Source organism: Pseudophryne corroboree, unplaced genomic scaffold (genome assembly GCF_028390025.1).
Source record: "Pseudophryne corroboree isolate aPseCor3 unplaced genomic scaffold, aPseCor3.hap2 scaffold_1959, whole genome shotgun sequence".
In the NCBI taxonomy this organism is placed as follows: Eukaryota; Metazoa; Chordata; class Amphibia; order Anura; family Myobatrachidae; genus Pseudophryne; species Pseudophryne corroboree.
In genome coordinates, this window is record NW_026968600.1 from 1 (window position 1) to 15649 (window position 15649).

The 15649-nt window shown below is 44.2% G+C and overlaps 4 protein-coding genes across 4 annotated transcripts; 1 reads left to right on the forward strand and 3 right to left on the reverse strand.

The window, feature by feature from the left end:
* Window positions 1-642: 642 nt before the first annotated feature.
* On the reverse strand, window positions 643-1046 carry LOC135005105 (histone H4). The gene has a single exon (XM_063951896.1). The coding sequence runs from the start codon at window positions 1012-1014 to the stop codon at window positions 703-705; it is 312 nt and encodes a 103-aa protein (XP_063807966.1). The 5' UTR covers window positions 1015-1046; the 3' UTR covers window positions 643-702.
* A 1388-nt stretch (window positions 1047-2434) lies between these two features.
* Window positions 2435-2924, reverse strand: LOC135005103 (histone H2B 1.1-like). Its single transcript, XM_063951893.1, has one exon. The coding sequence runs from the start codon at window positions 2864-2866 to the stop codon at window positions 2486-2488; it is 381 nt and encodes a 126-aa protein (XP_063807963.1). The 5' UTR covers window positions 2867-2924; the 3' UTR covers window positions 2435-2485.
* Window positions 2925-3126: 202 nt separating this feature from the next.
* On the forward strand, window positions 3127-3657 carry LOC135005100 (histone H2A type 1-like). The gene has a single exon (XM_063951891.1). The coding sequence runs from the start codon at window positions 3212-3214 to the stop codon at window positions 3602-3604; it is 393 nt and encodes a 130-aa protein (XP_063807961.1). The 5' UTR covers window positions 3127-3211; the 3' UTR covers window positions 3605-3657.
* A 760-nt stretch (window positions 3658-4417) lies between these two features.
* On the reverse strand, window positions 4418-4913 carry LOC135005098 (histone H3). Its single transcript, XM_063951889.1, has one exon. It carries the CDS (start codon window positions 4882-4884, stop codon window positions 4474-4476), a length of 411 nt encoding a protein of 136 aa, XP_063807959.1. The 5' UTR covers window positions 4885-4913; the 3' UTR covers window positions 4418-4473.
* Between the last annotated feature and the right edge of the window lie 10736 nt (window positions 4914-15649).

Genomic DNA, 15649 nt, shown 5'->3' on the forward strand with positions numbered 1-15649 from the left:
ATGGACTAGGCGGCGGGTGGCAGGCTGTGTGGTGCCCTGGATGATATGTAGTCCTGCAGCGCTTGGTGCCTCCTTTCCCGAGCCCCTTACCTCTCCCAGGCATTGTCCCCCCAAAAAATGAATTATGTAACCTGGCTGCTTTCATCAAATTTGCATATAAGCTGAGCTGCGCTGATTGGTAGAAGTAAGCATGTCCCCCTCCACCGATTGGTTTAAAGAAGAGCGGATACATTTTTCAAAAACTCCGCCGATAAGCTAAGCTGTAAGAGAACATGGATTTCCTAGTGAATACTTAGTTTGTCCTTCATAAAAAAAACTTGTGTCCAACAGCTTAGAACTAGTCAGCCACCGACAGTGTGTTGTGCAATCTTCGAAACAAAGGATCATGGCGGTACCTCTAGGACAAATCTACTCACGTCTCACCCACTGCAAGAATTCATAAACATTACACATTAGTAGTGGCCAGCTTGGGCATAAGCTCACTAAAATACTGGCCCGGTCCTTTCATCATCACTCCAAATAAAGACAGCAACCACTAGCGGTGTGCCTAATGTGAGGGAACGATTAAGTACTAGGACCCGGCTTATAGTCAGAGTACAGCACTACACAGAGACGTTGGGTTACAGATCTTTCGTAGAAGAGATGGGCGGCCCTGAAAAGGGCCTTTGTGTGCGGGTGATGGTATTAGATGCGCCTCGGTGTTTAGCCTCCGAAGCCATACAGAGTGCGGCCCTGGCGCTTGAGAGCATAGACCACATCCATAGCGGTGACCGTCTTCCTCTTGGCGTGCTCGGTGTAGGTGACGGCGTCCCGGATCACGTTCTCCAGAAACACCTTCAGCACCCCGCGGGTCTCCTCGTAGATGAGGCCGGAGATACGCTTCACGCCTCCTCTCCGGGCAAGGCGGCGGATGGCAGGCTTGGTGATGCCCTGGATGTTGTCCCGCAGCACCTTCCTATGGCGCTTAGCGCCTCCTTTTCCGAGCCCCTTACCTCCTTTACCTCTTCCAGACATTATTCAATAGCTAACGACAAAGAAATATGAGGCAACCCATTTTCGGTTGCTCTTTAGAAAGAGGTAAGCGGACCTGATGGGTGACTGAGCACTTTGAGAGGCGGAGTCATGGCTATAATTAGATGTTAAAAAGTCACTGCCTTACCATCAGATTAGGGGCATAAGATGTATACGCAATATAAAGTTACACTTAGCTAAGATCTTTTTTCCCATACAATTCCTGTACTTGGTACAACATAATATTCAACCTAAGATACAATGTAATATTATCCATACTGAGTCCCATTCTTATCAACGTCCCAACATTTGATATAAGGCTCATAACAGATGATATAGATGACGACTGAGAAATAGCAAATCAGAAAAAATGAAATGTCATAAATATAGGACAGCATAAAGTATAATAAATATATATATATATATATATATATATATATATATATATATATATATATATATTAGCACTGCACTATAATTTATTTTATATAATAGATTACTTTATTTAGCACACTGTTGTTCATAGACTTATTTTTATTGAAGTAAAAAAAAAAAACATTTAGAATTTAACCGTTTTAATATCCATTATTATATATTGTCCAGATAAATAATAGGTATATAATAAGTGACTTGCACAACCTCATTGGGATTGGAGGATGAAAATTCAAAATGGACCAATGAGTCGAACAGATTTCGGCGGGACAAAACAAAATCACTCCAATGACATGCCGCTTCTGGCTGGTCAGTGTAACGTCTGTCCCGGGCTCGGTCTGAGTGTCAGCTCTGCGCTTCGGTCTCTCTTCTCCCTGTAATAATGAGCGCCGCTGATACTGCACTCAGCCAGTCCCGCTCCGGAACACTGCTGCTCAGCCACCCCCTGTATCTCTGTTACTATAGGGAGCACAGCTGGCACGTGTACCTAAGCCAGCATTGTATTGTGCGATCATAAAGATCTCCTTTCATTAAATGCAGCTAAACGGAACCTGATGTCTTATAATGGATTCGGTGCAATATACCTGCAGTGATACCGGAGATTGGATCCCGGTGTTACACGTGCAGTGATACAGTAACAATAGCATTCTACACAGGGCATCTTGAAAGACAAACAACCTTTTAGCAACTGTGTTTATAGGAGATTCAAAGTGATACGAACAACGGGACCAATTGCTACAATCTACTGATACTTTGTAACATTGGAATAAGATACAATAATTCTCTAGTTCTGCAGCAGCTACACGGGCAGTCACTGCTCTATGGATTGCTTTATGTAAGCACTAATGCTGACATCTGTAATATGATGACTATATGACCCCGCTTTAGTTTGGAAGTGAATATACAGTTCATGGAAGCGGAGATACAAGGCAGATTTGCAAGTAGCACATATAATACCCATCATAGTTTCAGCCCGATTAGAGAGGAGGTGGGTGGCTCTTAGAAGAGCCTTTGTGTTGATGTGGGTCAGAGAAGGGGGTGATTACTTGGCGCTGGTGTACTTGGTAACAGCCTTGGTGCCCTCGGACACGGCGTGCTTGGCCAGCTCTCCCGGCAGCAGCAAGCGTACGGCGGTCTGGATCTCCCGGGAGGTGATGGTCGAGCGCTTGTTGTAATGAGCCAGGCGAGAAGCTTCCCCAGCAATGCGCTCAAAGATGTCATTGACAAAGGAGTTCATGATGCCCATAGCCTTGGAGGAGATGCCGGTGTCAGGGTGCACCTGCTTCAGCACCTTGTAGACGTAAATGGCGTAACTCTCCTTCCTGCTCTTCCTACGCTTCTTCCCATCCTTCTTCTGGGTCTTGGTCACCGCTTTCTTAGAGCCTTTCTTAGGCGCCGGAGCAGACTTTGCTGGATCAGGCATTCTTTAGGATCTCTTCGACACAATGTAGAAAATCTGTGCGGTCATCTCACACATCTGTTTTATTTATAGGCAGCTTATGCAAACGAGGCATCACCAATGCAAGCTACACTATTGGGTAGAAGTGTCATGTGACACTGGTAGGCATCGTAACCCCACTCTTCTTTTTGCGGATTGGTCTGTGGATGAAGTTGAGCTGCATTGTTTAGCTTGTAAGCAGACCAATCACAGAGCAAGCAGCATGTCGCTTCTGAGTATATATGTAAGAGGAGGGCGGTGTTTTAGAGACATTTCTCTCAGTGTTTCTGTTGAAAGAGAGACTCTTTTATCTCATTGAACCTCGCAAGCATGTCTGGAAGAGGGAAACAAGGCGGCAAGACCCGTGCTAAGGCAAAGACTCGCTCATCCCGGGCCGGTCTCCAGTTCCCAGTCGGTCGAGTTCACCGTCTGCTGAGGAAGGGAAACTATGCGGAGCGTGTGGGAGCCGGTGCCCCGGTGTATCTGGCCGCAGTACTGGAGTACCTGACGGCTGAGATTCTTGAGCTTGCCGGAAACGCCGCCCGCGACAACAAGAAGACCCGCATCATCCCCCGCCACCTGCAGCTGGCTGTGCGCAACGACGAAGAGCTCAATAAACTGCTCGGTGGGGTGACCATCGCCCAGGGAGGCGTTCTGCCCAACATCCAGGCCGTGCTGCTGCCCAAGAAGACCGAGAGCCACAAACCAGCTAAGAGCAAGTGATTTCACTGCTAGATACTTGTCCCCGCAACACAAAGGCTCTTTTCAGAGCCACCCACCCTGACCCCAAAGAGCTGATTCATGATATGCTGTACATGTGGGAGTAAGTAGCCCGCTGTTTAGCGGGAAAGGTGCGAGTATCGTACTTGGCGTGCTTCTGACGGGAAGTAAATCAGACCCTTGCGTGTAACAAGCAGTAGAGCAATGTTATTTCCATAATGTTCTTTCTGCAATAGGACTTATAGCGCTAAACAAATTAAATTAATACAATACAGCACAGAAACCGTGGAGCGCAGGGAAGCTATGCAGGAGATACTAAATGGACATTTAGAGAGTGATGAGTGTGTATGAAAGATTCTAGAGCGGGGGCCTCTCGAGCTATGCGGGGATGTGAGTTCCATAGAATCGGAGCTGCACGGCTAAATGCTTGACCCCCAGATTCATTAAGGGAGGTACTAGATGTGTAGGGCAAGTTCCTCGGTAGAGGACTCTATAAAGAGCCGCCTTACAGGCATTTACTTCCATAGAAAAGTGCTCATGGAGCCTTATTAAAACGTTCCCTTACACTTGATCAACTCTAACCTTTCATGGTGAAGACTAGTAGCCCCCTGTGCCCTGACTGCACGCTGAATTGAGGAGGCTCCCGCCACTGTTCCAGGGCAGCGGCAAGCTGGAAGGAAGGTGCGGGTAATTAAGGGATATAGGCCGTGAGCTTAGTGGCTACTAACTACGAGGAGCCTGGGCAGAGCTAAAGGAGGTGGTATCTGTCCAATTAAACACCATTGTGTAACTTATGCTTCAGCTGGTTTAGAAGGATTTGGTGGCTCTGAAAAGAGCCTTTGTGTTGCTGCGTGTATAGGAGTGCCGAGTGTCTATGCCCTCTCCCCTCGGATTCTGCGGGCTAGCTGGATGTCTTTGGGCATGATGGTTACCCTCTTGGCGTGGATGGCGCACAGGTTGGTGTCCTCGAACAGCCCCACCAGATAAGCCTCACTGGCCTCTTGTAGGGCCATAACGGCAGAGCTCTGGAAGCGCAGGTCGGTCTTGAAGTCTTGGGCGATCTCACGCACCAATCGCTGGAAGGGCAGCTTGCGGATCAGCAGCTCGGTGGATTTCTGGTAGCGGCGGATCTCTCTGAGAGCAACAGTCCCGGGACGGTAGCGGTGAGGCTTCTTCACGCCGCCGGTAGCTGGGGCGCTTTTCCGAGCAGCCTTGGTTGCCAGCTGCTTGCGGGGAGCTTTACCTCCGGTAGATTTGCGGGCGGTCTGCTTGGTCCTGGCCATCTCTCCTCACGAAACACGTCTAAAGGCAAAAAAACGAATACATATAGAAAGCAGCCGCTAGCATCTCTATTTATGCACTGTGCTGCGCTGTCATTGGATGAGTTAAAGGCGCCTTTCATCCTGATTGGCTTAGGCATATGCATAGTACTTTTCAAAAAGCCCTCCAAGACTTTAGGGTTTCTCCCGGGTGCGGCAACAAAATCAGTCTCCATTAGAGGTTTTATCACGTTTCAGCCAGAAGGATTGCTGTATTCCGGGAAGTCTATGCTGGCATTCTAGCCAGGGGAGACAATCAAAACACACACACACACACACACACACACACACACACACACACACACACACATAGCAGTGATACAAGCCTCAAGTCTAAAGAGTCTTGAAATAGAAACCTTATTACATACAGTACTGTGAATAGCTACCGTCGGCGGGAATAGTACGTATGGGGACAGATGTGCCTCACCAGCTGTGCTCTCTACTGTCCGGGAGATCACAGTATATGTCTGCAGTAAAAACATCAGCGATTAATATGTCTGCTTACCAAGTAACATTCACGATACGATAGTCATTTGCATATTACAGCATTAAGAATACATTTATCTGGTAGATCTCAATTATCATATTATGAGAAGCTTTAGAACGGAGAATAATCAGATCTTCTGCCTGCATTGGGGACGATGTGATACTAATGTGAAACAGTAAGTAGTGTTACACTATTGTTACTATTCTATGAATACATCAGTAGATACTATCAATACCAAAGTATCAAATAAAACCACAAGCCAAATCTCATTAATCTGAGAAAGACAAAGTACAATACATGGAGAACACAGGAGGACATTTGTCTAGATAGTGTAAGGGTTTGCAATGAATGGGCTATTGGTGGAAATAACAATCAGATACAAGTGAATCACTTTTTCTTTTTGTATAGCTGAATTATTATAAATGCATATTTAATGAGTTAAGTTTCATTTCCCATTTATAAAAACAAACAAACAAACAAACAAAAAATAAGGGGTTGTTTGTTTAAGAATTGGCAAAAGGTGTATTTTATTATGTTCAATCGAGTTTAAAACTCTTATAGGGGATTATATTGCTATGAGCACAATGCACATTCAGTGACCTGAATGTATGGGAATTAAGAATAAAAATGTAATGTCATAATAATGACTCACTATGCTATGGTGCACTACAGAATACCTACAGTGAGTGCTCCTCCTTTTATTCTATCTGTGTAGGGGTTGGGTGTGCTACTGTCCATTACTCCTCATGCAATTCTATACCTATTACTGAGATTTAGTTAGTACTAAGGGAAGAGAATATTATAAATGAATAATCCATACTAAGGCAGATGGTGATTGGTGATTACCTCCTACATGGTGCCAGGTGGGATGCTTAGGGGCTACTGGCTTACCTATTGGACCCCTTGCATGTGCTACCATCACTGGAGGACAGACGGCATTTATTTCTTAGAGCGGTGGGTAATTACATTTTAGTAAACTGTTGAGAAACCTTGTGAAATATTTTGGAAATGTTCACACGACCATTTCTATATTTCCACACACTTTTACATCACTGGTGTAAAATAAAGAGTCAAAAGGATTACACCAGGCATGTCCAAACTGAGGCCCTCCAGCTGTTGTGAAACTACATATCCCAGCATGCCCCGACACAGTCTTGCTGTCAGAGAATGCTAAAGCTGTGTCAGGGCATGCTGGAAAGTGTAGTTTCTCAACAGCTGGAGGGCCGCAGTTGGGACATGCCTGGATTACACTGTACAATATGAGTAGAAATGAAACAAGCAAAACTGTTTAGGAACAGAAACTGGTTGTCTTGCTCCTTAAACTTTGCCAGCAAAATGGCCGCCGTTGCCATGGTTACTAGAAATTGCTAGGCAACCGAAAATGGTTGTCATGCTTAATCTACTTGGCCTGAAAAATTGCCACTTTCTCCTGCAGGGTCCACAGGGTATCCACAGGATACATTGGGATATGGATGAGCGACAGCGGATCTTGCACCAATCGGTCAAAGCTTTCTGGGCTCCCAGTACGCAGTGGGCCCGTCTATATATACCTGCCACCTGGCTCAGGCAAATCAGTTTTTAGTTTGGTGAGGCAGGAGCCGGACCATGGTCTAAGGGCTGCTGGTTTTTGGCAGCCATAAGCTTTTTTACTTTATTTTTATAGTCTTACTATTTTTTTCTGAGTGATCTTTCTAAACAGCGTCTTATACGTACCTTAGAAAGAGTCACTCCAACTACTCCCCGCCGAGTCGCGACAACGCTTACCCACGAGTACAGTGCTGTTTCGGCGGGCGTCTGTGTCGGATAAAACTAGCAAGTCCAGCAGACGTTACCAGGCTGTGGCCGGAGCACGGGAGGAAGGTAAGGCATAGGTTCCGCTTAGAGGGGGAACATGGACACAGCCGCACTCTTTTGGGGGAAACTACCAAACAGTCGCTGACGCGGCTGCCACCGAGAGTGCACAAGTGCTAGGCCTTAGGGATCAAAGGCTCCAGGAGTAGCATGAGGCTGCGATCCCTAATTTTGAGATCAGCAGTGGGGAGACGGATGCACCCCTGGTCGCCCCTCCCCCCCCGATTCACGACCAGTTTCCTCCGAGTCTCCTGCCATAAACTGAAGCGGCTGTGTGACTGGTGCATCAGTGTTCACTTGGCAATCTGTGTTCACTATATTTTCACGGAGCGGCGGTGGACACTTATAGCATATGGATCCACTCGTATTTATCGATTCTGGAAGCGGGGTAAGTCTCCCTGTATCCCGCTCTCCTGAGTGGGGGCTATAAAACACTAAGTGGGTCATTCAGACCTGATCGCATGCTGTAGTTATTTGCAGCCGTGCGATCGGGTCTGAACAGCGCATGCGTGGGGGCCGCAATGCGCAGGCGCGTTGCTGGCCGGCGATGGCCATCACTGGGCAGCGACAAAAATAATGAAGAAAGCATTTGCAGCAGCAAACACAAGAAGATTGACAGGAAGAGGCCGTCCGGGGGTGTCAACTCATCGTTTTCTGGGAGTGTTGAGGAAAACGCATGCGTGTCCGGCCGTTTCCATGGAGGGATCCTGACATCAGCTCCAGCAAGGATCATTGCAGCGGGTGAGCAAGTCCTGAGCTGTGCAGAGACTGCACAAACTTTTTGTTTGTGCAGCTCTCTGCACAAGCGTTTGCAGCCATACACAGCAATCCCACCTCCCCTGTGGGTGGCGATTACCTGGTCGTAGCAGTGCAAAAAATAGCCTGCATGCAACCATGTCTGAATTAGGCCCTAAGTCTCTATCTACCTTTGAGTACAAATAGTTGGATAAGGGCATAATGCATATGAGTTTGATAATATTACTGTGGTTTCTTTTGCTATGCGTCTGAATACAGTTAAAGCATTTTTATAAAGTAATGCAGTAATATGTTTCTCCTACATACGTGAACTGTACCTGTAGTTGAATATGTGGTCATATTGCTTATTATACTAATGTATAATCTGTGACTGACTGTTAGTGTGATTGCTGACTTTGCTATAAATTCTGTCAGTTTTCTCTGTTTACTCCGATCCTCAATGCTGGTGCTAAACAGGGTAGGGTCGGATTGTATGTCACTTTAACACATTTTAAAGTGATTACAGTCACAAATTGTGTATTACACTGTTAAATTGTCTGATTATTTATCATGTCTTAGAGCAGAAAAGGTGAGGAAAACACACTCACATCAGCACCAACACTCATATCATGTTTGTCATGTAAAGCTGGGTTAACATCTCAGGATCTGGTTCAAGATGGGTTGTGTGCAAACTGTATTAGCTTTCACCAAGGTCTCTTGAAATATTCAAGGCAGATGCAGGTGTAAGTTGATCCACCATGGGCTATGTTTGCACATGACATTATCCAGTATAGCTGAGTGGATAATTCCAACTTCTGTACCGGTGATAGGTTGCACTATTATATGTGCAGCACAGGGGAAGCAGTAGCCTCTCAACAGAAACAGGCTGAAAAGCCAGTGGTAAGTAAATCATTTAGACACAAAACAACATCTTCAGAGTCTACACATGTTTCAGATGAGGACTCATCAGAGGACGAAGACTCATTACACTCTGGTTCTGAATATGAGGATGAGGAAGAAGGTCTCAGCTCAGTGGACATATCTGAGTTGATTACTGCAATGAAATCCATTTTATCCTTAGAAGAATCAACATATACTGTGTTAAAATCCAAGGCACCTTTATTTAAACGTCCCAAAACAGGTAAGACTGAGTTTCCTGGATCAGAACAGCTGACGGAAATTATGGAAGAGGCTTGGGTTATGCCCAGTAAGAAATTTAGAATTCCTAGGAAATGGAATTCCAATTACCCTTTTCTGACTGAGGACTGTTTAAAGAGAGAGGTAGCCCCTAAAGTAGATATGCATGTGATTCGCTTAGTGCAAAAATCTACATTACTTCTGCCTTCAACATCAATAAATGATGTCACGGATAGGAGAGTAGATGGTTTGCTAAAAAACAACAACTTTTTTTTCCCTGTCTGGGGCAATCATTAGACCAGCCATGGCCTCAGCCTGGATGGCTAAAGCAGTGGCTGTCTGGCAAGATGCATTGGTAGGGGAAATTTCAACGACATCCAGAGAGCAAAAATCCCATGTGACACATATCAAACAGGCTGCAATATTCTTGGAAGAAGCAGCCTTAGATATGGGCACTATTGCCTCTCAAACATCAGCCTCAAAATTAGCCGCTCACCGAGCAGTTTAGCTACGCACCTGGAAAGCTGATTCAGAATACAAAAAAGATAAGCCATCTGCCTGATGGTGCGGGCCTCCACCTGGGGGAACCCAGGGTGGGAGGCCGACTTATTCATTTTGCACAAATCTGGCAGCAGTCTACCACAGATGCCTGGGTGCAAGAAGCGGTGTATCCCAGTTATGCGTTTTCTTTCAGGAAAAACCCTACTCAAAGGTTTTTTTTTTTTATTGTACCAGCCTTTCTTTGGTAGAAACGAGGGCCAGGGTTTTGCAAGAGGCAGTTCAGAAATTGCTTCAGTCAGGAGTAATCATTCCTGTTCCTCCTGCACAACAAGGACAGGGTTTCTACTCCAACCTGTTTTTAGTCCAGAAGCTGAACTAGTCGTTCCAGCTCACACTCAATCTAAAAATGCTGAACAAATACATTTGGGTACCTCGGTTTCATATGGAGACCTTACATTCCATCATTTTGGCTATGGAACCATGGGATTTTATGGTATCCCTGGATATACAGGATCCTTACCTGCATGTTCCTATAGCTCTGTCCCATCAGCGCTATCTCAAATTCGCTATCCTCCAACAGCATTTTCAGATTCAGGCTCTGCCATTTGGTCTGGCCACAGCCCCCAGAGTATTCACCAAAAATGTGGTGATTATGGTAGCTTATCTCCGCCAGCAGGGGATAAGAATATTTCCATACCTCAACGATCTTTTTATCCTGGCACAGTCTCAGGTATTGCTTCTGTGTCATCTGCAACATACAATAGAGTGTCTGCAGAAGCACGGTTGGCTCATAGATTGGGCAAAATCATCTTTTGTTCCGTCATAACGGATGACTCATTTGGGGCTGTATTGGATTTGAGCCGTCAGAGAGTAATTTTACTTCTGAGAAAAATATCCAAACTTCAGTAAAGGATCCAGGAGCTTCTACACTGTCGAAGAGTATAAATTCTCGCAGCAATGTGTGTGATGTGTCTAATGGTGTCAATTTTCAACATGGTAGAGTATGCTCAGTTCCATTCAAGACCTCTGCAACATCGGATCCTTACCAAGTGGAATGGGGTCATCAGACAATAAAAATGCAGACTATGATTCTTCCTCTGGAAGGAAGGAGGTCATTAGCCTGGTGGCTACAGACAGCCCATCTGGACAAAGGGAGACCCTTTTGGATATCAGATTGGGAAATTCTGACAACAGATGCCAGCCTTCAGGGCTGAGGAGCAGTGTCAGGAAGAAATTGCTTCTAGGTGCAGTGGACCAAGGAAGATGGATGCCCTGTCAGTGAGATGGGACTTTCGTCTGGCCTATGTGTTTCCTACCATCACCCTGTTAACCAGGGTGGTGAGAAAGGTAAAAGTATGGATGGTGTAATGGTTAGCATTACTGCCTCACAGCACTGAGGTCATGGGTTCGATTCCCACCATAGCCCTAACTGTGTGGAGTTTGTATATTCTCCCCGTACTTGCATGGGTTTCCTTCGGGTACTCCGGTTTCCTCTCACAATCCAAAAATATACTGGTAGGTTAATTGGCTTCCAACAAAGAAAAAAAATAACCCTAGTGTGAATGTGTGTCTGTGTGTACATGTGATAGGGTTTATAGATTGCAAGCTCCACTGGGGCAGGGACTGATGTATATGGCTAAATATGCTCTGTAAAGCACTGCAAAATATATGTATAATATATAAATAACTGGTAATAATAATAATAATAATAATAATAATAATAATAATAATATGTGTACACTATATAAAAAACTGGTGGCGGTAGTAATAATAATAATAATAATAATAAAAAGGAAAAGTGCCGTTATACTAATAGCTCCGGCTTGGCCCATAAAACATTGGTACACAGATCTGCAGAGGATGTCGATGGATGCTCTATTCCTACTACCTCAACATCCAGATCTACTGATTCAGGGGCCTTGCCATCACAGACATCTGGATTGACTGTCTTTGATGGCGTGGCTCTTGAGACCTCCATCCTGAAGTCAAAAGGATTCTCTCAACAGGTAATTCAAACAATGCTTAGAGCAAGGAAAACCTCCTCAGCTCGCATTTATCACATAATATGGCAAGCCTATATTCAATGGTGCAGTGAACGGAAACTTGACCCCAGGTCTTTCAGAATTTCCAGAATCCTAGCATTCCTTCTGGTTTAAGGGTGGCTTCTTTGAGAGTGCAGGTGTCAGCACTAACTGTATGGTTCCAAAAGAAAATTGCCAACCTACAGAATGGGCACACTTTTTTCCAGGTAATGCTGCACATTCAACGTCCCTCTGTTCCTCCTACAGTGCCTTGGGATCTAAGTTTAGTTCTAAAGGCCCTTCAAGTTGCCTCATTTGAACCACTTAAAAGAGTAGATTTTAAATGGTTGACAGCTAAGGTTCTCTTTCTTCTGGCTATGGCTTCAGCTCGAAGAGTTTCAGCATTTGGCGCATTATTATTTTGTCCTCCATTTCTCATTTTTTATCCAGATAGATCGGTTCTCAGAACTAAATCTGGGTATCTTCCTAAGGTGGTGTCTAAATTCCACCTTTACAAAGAAATTGTAGTCCCGGCTTTCCAGGGGCCAGACCTATCTGCGGGAGATGCATCGTTGGAAATTGTCCATGCCTTAAGGATCTACGTAGATCGTACCAGTGCTATCAGAAAGACAGATTATCTCTTTGTTCTCTACGGATTTCATAGGAGAGGGTGGCCTGCTGGTAAGCAGACACTGGCGAGGTGGCTTTGGATGACGATTTCAGAAGCATATTCGAAGGCTGATCTCCTGTTTCCGGATAATGTCTCTGCTCACTCTACTCGTAAAGTAGGTCCATCATGGACAGCACAGCATGGTGCTTCAGCAGAACAGATATGTAAGATAGCCACATGGTCTTCCATTAACACATTCATTAGACATTTTGCTTGTGGATACCTTTGCCTCTCAGGATGCTGAATTTGGGCCAAGCATTCTCCTGTCTAATCAGGAGCGTTGCCACCACTAAATTGCTTTGGGACATCCCAATGTATCCTGTAGATACCCTGTGGACCCTGCAGGAGAAATATAAGTTATGGTAATAAGTTACCATTGATAACAGTATTTCTCCTATGTCCACAGATATCCCACCTTGACGCACCTGATTTGAGGATCCTTTTACTCACTAAACTCTTCCCTCTTGTACGGAAGGGTGGGAGGTTGTGCATGTGTGGTCTTCTCGCCTGATTAGTGCTCTACATGATGCTCCTGCCTTAAGCTTTGGAAAACAACTGATTTACCTGACCCAGGAGGCGAGGATATATGGACGGGTCCACTGCATGCTGGGAGGCCAAAAAGCTTTGACCGATTAGTGTAAGAACCGCTGTCGCTCAACCATATAACAATGTATCCTGTGAAACCTGTGGATTTAGGAAAAATACTGTTATCAATGGTAAGTTCTTACCATAACGTATATGTTGCTATGGTTGCCGAACTGTTGCCAGGGAACAGAAACTGGTTGTCATGCTTAAATCAAATTTGCCATCAAAATGGCCACTGTTGCCATGGTTACCCGACATTGCTAGGGAACTGAAACTGGTTCAATGTTTAGACTACTTGGCCTTCAAAATGGCCAGCATTGCCATAATTATCGGACATTGCTAGGCAACTTCCCTGGAGCACTTTCCCAGCTGGTATGGAGCCACCCAGGTGAAAAGAGGAACAGTTTCCCCGAGTTTTGGGGCTTGTTCTTGGGGAATCTATACAAAGCAAAGGCCCTGGTACTGGAAAAAACGGTTTAATGTCTCATACTGATGTAACGGTATTGGGCAGCATGAAGCCTATTACTAAGGGTAAGGCCGAAACTAGGATTTTCGCCACCAGGGAAAAAGCAGTGATTCCCCTCCCCAAAATGTGTTTATAAAAAATGTTATTATTAATAATAACAATAGTAATATTAATAATAATAAAATAAAAATATAAAAAAAAAAAACCCTAAGACTAAAATAATCACATTATCAAAAATTTAGAAAAAAGAGGGATATTTTGGACAACATCCCCCTATGTGATCCAAATGCCCTCTGCGTCACATACCCCATCAGCGGCGTGTTTCACTACATTCCCCCCTGTGTGTCCCCACACATTGCACTTTATCATAACACCTCATTACTGCACTACATTCCCCTATCCACTGCACTACATCACTACACTACATGCATTCACATCAGTCCCTGCCCCAGTGGAGCTTACAATATATATTCCCTACCACATGCACCACTTAAACAATTTTTATTGGGACTCAATTAATTATATTTTTGGATTGTGGGAGAAAACTGGAGTACCCGTAGGAAACCCATGCAAATACAGGGAGAATATACAAACTCCACACAGTTACAGTAGAGCCATGGTGGGAATCAAACTAATGACCTCAGTGCTGTGAGGAAGTAATGCTAACCATTACACCATCCGTACTGCCTCTGAGAAGCTTTAGATCTGAGTATAATCAGAAATTCGGAATGTGCTGGAAACTATTATACTAATAGGAAACAGTAAATACCATTGTATGTACTTGCAAACTATACTCACTAATTCCAGGGAGATATTAATATGAATGCAGATATACATAAAAATAAAAATAAGAAAAGTCACAACTACATATGTCAAAAACACTGTCTATGGCATAAAATAATAATGATGATTTCATTTTTAAAACGTTAATACATTAATCATATTAGGTCATATTAGGTCATCGCTACCGTACGGTAGCTTTAGAATGGAGTATGAACAGAACTTCTGCGTGTGTGAAACTATATGATACTAATGGGAAACAGTATTATTCAATTGTAACTATTCCATTGAAACATTTGGATACAATCTGTGAAAGTATCAACTTAGACCACAAGCTAAAGCTTATGTATCCGGGAAACTGCATGAAGAGAATATAAAGCTGCTGTGTACTGTATGTGGATTGTACAAAGGGGATTTTCATCTGCTCAGTGGAGACTAATTTCAGATACAATAGTCCCTGTACGTAAAATCAACCACTTATTGTTCTATTTTAGTTACTGTCTTTTTCTTTATGCAGATATATTTATTTATTTTTATATCCATTTTACATGTTCTTGAAAAAAATAAACATTAAAAGTATTGAAAAAAAAATATTTTTATGGGTCAGCTTTTATTTCTATTTTGTTTCTACCATCCTTGGGGCCCCAGAAATCCCTAGTAGTGGCCCAGGTCTAGCTCCGTGTTCTCCCTACCTGCTCTGGAGACTCTCAATGCTCTAGATCACAACTCCAGCATGCAATCATGGGTTGGGGAAGAGAGTGAGACCTGGATGGTACTTGCTGCTGGCACACGCCCTCCAGTTAGTAGTCATCGGTATTTTTCAAGAACCCGCTTCCATCTCCATTTGCCTTCCATTCCTCAATGTCGATCCTCTCCTCTCAGCTAGTTATTTTTTAACAAGCTACGTCATTTAAATTTTATTCCGCATAACTATTGTGAGCATATAATTCTTCAACATCTTCCTATCTTCTCCTATTTGTTCTTCCTTTTCCTCCCCCGTGTTCCATCACGTCTCCCCCGATTTTCCCCTTGTCTCTCCCATCTCCCCGTTTGTTTCCTGTTGCCATCTTTACCCATTCACCTTTATTTTCCCCCTGTTTCTCTTCCTTTCATCCATTCCTTCCACCTGCCACTACCCTTAGAGGTCCCCTTATGTATCCCCATATTTCTGCCTCTCCATTTTTCCCTCTGTACCCTTATTATTCTCCATATTATTACTGTCTCCTTTTATTTGTATCACTATTCATACCGATTCCCTCTGTTGTTCCTTTTGCTCCTCTGATCTCCCACTCCTCGTCTCCTTATTTCTCCCGTCTCCAGATATTGTACCCTTTATTCCTATGGTCTCACCCTATTGCTCCCATGTCCTCTTAAAAATATCAGTCTCCTATCAATGGGAACGGGACCCCATAGCCCACCTACTGACACACTTAAGATGCATAGATATGCATCAATGTCTATATGGATCATTATAAGAACATGTGGAGAAAACGCCA

What these genes read in the sequence shown, in the direction of transcription:
- LOC135005098 (XM_063951889.1), bottom strand. Translation starts at nt 4,884, where the DNA reads ATGGCCAGGACCAAGCAGACCGCCCGCAAATCTACCGGAGGTAAAGCT.
- LOC135005105 (XM_063951896.1), bottom strand. Translation starts at nt 1,014, where the DNA reads ATGTCTGGAAGAGGTAAAGGAGGTAAGGGGCTCGGAAAAGGAGGCGCT.
- LOC135005103 (XM_063951893.1), bottom strand. Translation starts at nt 2,866, where the DNA reads ATGCCTGATCCAGCAAAGTCTGCTCCGGCGCCTAAGAAAGGCTCTAAG.
- LOC135005100 (XM_063951891.1), top strand. Translation starts at nt 3,212, where the DNA reads ATGTCTGGAAGAGGGAAACAAGGCGGCAAGACCCGTGCTAAGGCAAAG.